Source organism: Rhinopithecus bieti, unplaced genomic scaffold (assembly GCF_001698545.2).
Source record: "Rhinopithecus bieti isolate Rb0 unplaced genomic scaffold, ASM169854v2 scaffold_6063, whole genome shotgun sequence".
Lineage (NCBI taxonomy): Eukaryota > Metazoa > Chordata > Mammalia > Primates > Cercopithecidae > Rhinopithecus > Rhinopithecus bieti.
The window spans coordinates 859,475-863,023 of NW_016805186.1; the positions used below are offsets into that span (position 1 = coordinate 859,475).

At 39.0% G+C, this 3,549-nt stretch overlaps 1 protein-coding gene across 7 annotated transcripts in view; it reads left to right on the forward strand.

The window, feature by feature from the left end:
* The window catches only part of ZNF510 (zinc finger protein 510), a 27,366-nt gene that overhangs the window by 12,882 nt on the left and 10,935 nt on the right, over nt 1-3,549 (forward strand). For all 7 annotated transcript variants that reach the window (XM_017871477.1, XM_017871478.1, XM_017871481.1 and 4 more), the window contains 2 exons: nt 2,608-2,734; nt 3,025-3,120. In XM_017871477.1, the coding sequence (XP_017726966.1) occupies nt 2,608-2,734; nt 3,025-3,120 (223 nt within the window). The remainder of the gene's footprint in view (nt 1-2,607; nt 2,735-3,024; nt 3,121-3,549) is intronic.

Consider the following 3,549-nt stretch of genomic DNA (forward strand, 5'->3'; position numbering starts at 1 on the left):
AAAAAAAAAAAAAAAAAAAAAAAAAAAAAAAATCACTAATTAAAATTGTAGATTGGTATCTCATTTCTGTCATCTTTTGTTTATATACGGTCAGTTCTCATTATTCTCAGTAGTAATGTTCCAAAAAGTCACTACAAACACTGAACTAATAAATACTGAACCATTGCTCAGAGGAGAAATACAGGGTTAAGCCTCTGGTCACATTTTTGTCAACCAGTCAGGACATAATCTTTTTGTGTGTCTTTCTGCATAAAGACACCTTATTTAATATTGTTGATTTATAAAGATGGAACTAATGGCCAACACCATACCTAATGCCTGAATGAATCGTGTCTAACATAGATGTTTTCTCCATGAGACGTACCACAGGCGTCTTGCACAGAGGCACACTAGACAGCACGTAACTGCTATACATATGGGCCATTTAAAAAGTGAAATCATTGGCTGGGCGCGGTGGCTCACATCTGTAATCCCAGCACTTTGGGAGGCTGAGGTGGGCGGATCACAAGGGCAGGAGATCAAGACCATCCTGGCCAACATGGTGAAACCCCATCTCTACTAAAAATTTAAAAAATTACCTGGGTATGGTGGCACGTGCCTGTAGTCCCAGCTACTTGGGAGGCTGAGGCAGGAGAATTTCTTGAACCTGGCAGGCGGAGGTTGCAGTGAGCCAAGATCGCATCACTGCACTCCAGCCTGGCAACAGAGTGAGACTCCATCTCAAAAAAAAAAAAAAAAAAGAAGTGAAATTGTCAAGAAAAAGCACAAAAATGCAGTAAATATGGCACTAAATAGACTGAGAAATGGACATGTATTTACATTATCAGAGCCGAAACAAGAAAGCAGATCACCTTGTTCAGCCTCATCTGGGAACACGTATGTCAGGCAATTCAAATTTTTTACCTCCCTGTACATATGCACAAATGACTGCAAAATAACTGCAAGCGTTGATTTTGAGGTTGCAAATAATTTCGGTATGTGAATTTACAAATACGTAATCTGCGAATAATGAGAAATGCTATTTGGAAGCTATGTTTGCCAGGTGCATAGCAATTTCCATTTGTTGTATCTTCTATTGAAAGGACTGTTTTATCATTACAAATTGTTACTCAGTTTTGTTGTTGTTGTTGTTGTTTTGAGACAAGAATCTCACTCTGTCACCCAGGCTAGAGTGCGGTGGAGCAATCTCAGCCCTCTGCAACCTCCACTTCCCAGGTCCAAATGATTCTCCTGCCTCAGCCTCCTGACTAGCTGGGATTACAGGCACTCACCACCACGCCCAGCTAACTTTTGTATTTTTAATAGAGACAGGGTTTCACTATGTTGGTCAGGCTGGTCTCGAACTCCTGACCTCAAGATCCACCTGCTTCGGCCTCCCAAAGTGCTAGGATTACAGGCATGAGTCACCACACCCAGCCCGTTACTCATTTTTTATACCTCTTTCTTACCTTAAAATCTGTGTATGATAATAATGCAGTCGTGTCAACTATCTTTTGGTTTTGATTATATGGTATATCTTTTTCCATCCTTTTATTTTCCATCTACATAATTCCTATATATATAAAATATGTTTCCTTTGTTGTTGTATTATACTTTCTTTAATTTAATATGATTAGTTAGTCCAGAGGTTGGTAATTTTTTTTTATAAAGGCAAGTAATAAATATTTTCAGTTTTGACAATCGTAAGGTCTCTGATGGAATTTCTCAGTGCTATTTCAGCACAAAAACAGCCATAAACAATGCAACATGATTGGGTGTGCCTGTGTGCCAACTGACTTTAAAAGTGGCAAGTGGCCAGGTACAGTGACTCACACTTATAATCCCAGACCTTTTGGAGGCCAAGGTGGGAGGATCACTTGAGGCCAGGAGTTCAAGATTAGCCTAGGCAACATAGCAAGACCCTGTCTCTACCACACATGCACAAAAAACTGGCAAGCCAGATTTGGCCCAAAGGCCATAATTTGCTGACTCCTGCCCTGATGTATGCCCAGGGTAGTCTGTTGGAATGGAATAAAAATTGTAGGAAGTTCATTTACATTTTTTGGCTACAAAAATGAGAATTAAAAGCTTTACTAATGTATCTATTTATAGTATATGTGTATAACTCATAAATATATACAGATCATTTATAAACATTTTCTTTGAGACAAGGTCTTGCTCTGTCACCAAGACTGGTATACAGTGGTGTGATCATGGCTCACTGCAGCCTCAGCCTCCTGGGCTCAAGCAATCCTCCTGCCTCAGCCTCCCAAATATCTGGGACTACAGGCACATGCCACCATACCTGGCTAATTTTTTAAGTTTTTTGTAGAGACAGGGCCTTGTTGTGTTGCCCAGTCTGGTCTTGAACTCCTGGACTCAAGCAGTCCTCCCACCTTGGCCTCCCAAAGTGCTGGGATTACAGGCATGAGCCACTGCACCTCTCCTATAAAAACTTTTACCAATTTAATACCTTCAAAGTATAAGATAAAATTAGATTCAAAATAGGCATCCTTTATATTCGTTCAAGCTTTTTAGAGTTAAATATGATAAGAATTGTTTTCATGGGTATTTTGCACATCATCTAATTCTGAACCCTTCAGATTGAATAGAAATGTGCTGTTACAGGCGTCAGTGTCATTCAAGGACGTGACTATAGAATTCACCCAGGAGGAGTGGCAGCAAATGGCCCCTGTTCAGAAGAATCTGTACAGAGATGTGATGCTGGAGAACTACAGCAACCTCGTCTCAGTGGGTAAGCATGTAAACATAACTTACCCTTGTAACTCCATATAGAATGTATTTCTTTTTTAAGTGCCAATACATGTGAACAATATACTTAGAGTTTAATGTTACTTAGGCTTTTCATTCAGGATTCCAAAGTAACTATGCCCTGTCGAGGACTAGAAATATGTTGTCAACTCCCAGTGATAAATGCAAAGGAGCACTTTCAGGACACTGCTTCCGAAGCTGTATTTTCTTCCACTTTTGGAGACTAAAATCTCATATATCTGGTCTAAGTCCTCTATTGTTCTTTATTTACAGGGTACTGCCATTTCAAACCAGAGGTTATCTTCAAGTTGGAGCAAGGAGAAGAGCCTTGGTTCTCAGAGGAAGAATTCTCAAACCAGAGTCACCCAAGTGAGTTACTGAGCAGTAGTAGACATAATTCTGTAGGAGGGGTTAGACTCCATCACTTTAAGGGTGAACACCTGAATACTGCAAGACTTTTCTTAGAAAGTCTAAAGGCACAAAAAGTAGCAGTTAAAAGAAAATGATTAATAAAGTTGATTCCATTAAAAGTAAGAAATTTGTTAATAAAATATATCATTCATATGGTAAAAAGACAAGCACCAACTACCGTAATATGCATGTAACTTAGAAAGGGTATGCTTCCTGAAAATGTAAAGAAATTCTGCAAGTCATTGTGGGAAAAGATGGGCAACCCAATTGAGAAATGGGCAAAACAACTGACCAAGAACTTTTATTTATTTATTTATTTATTTATTTATTTATTTATTTATTTTATTTTTTTGAGACGGAGTCTTGCTCTGCTGCCCAGGCTGGAGT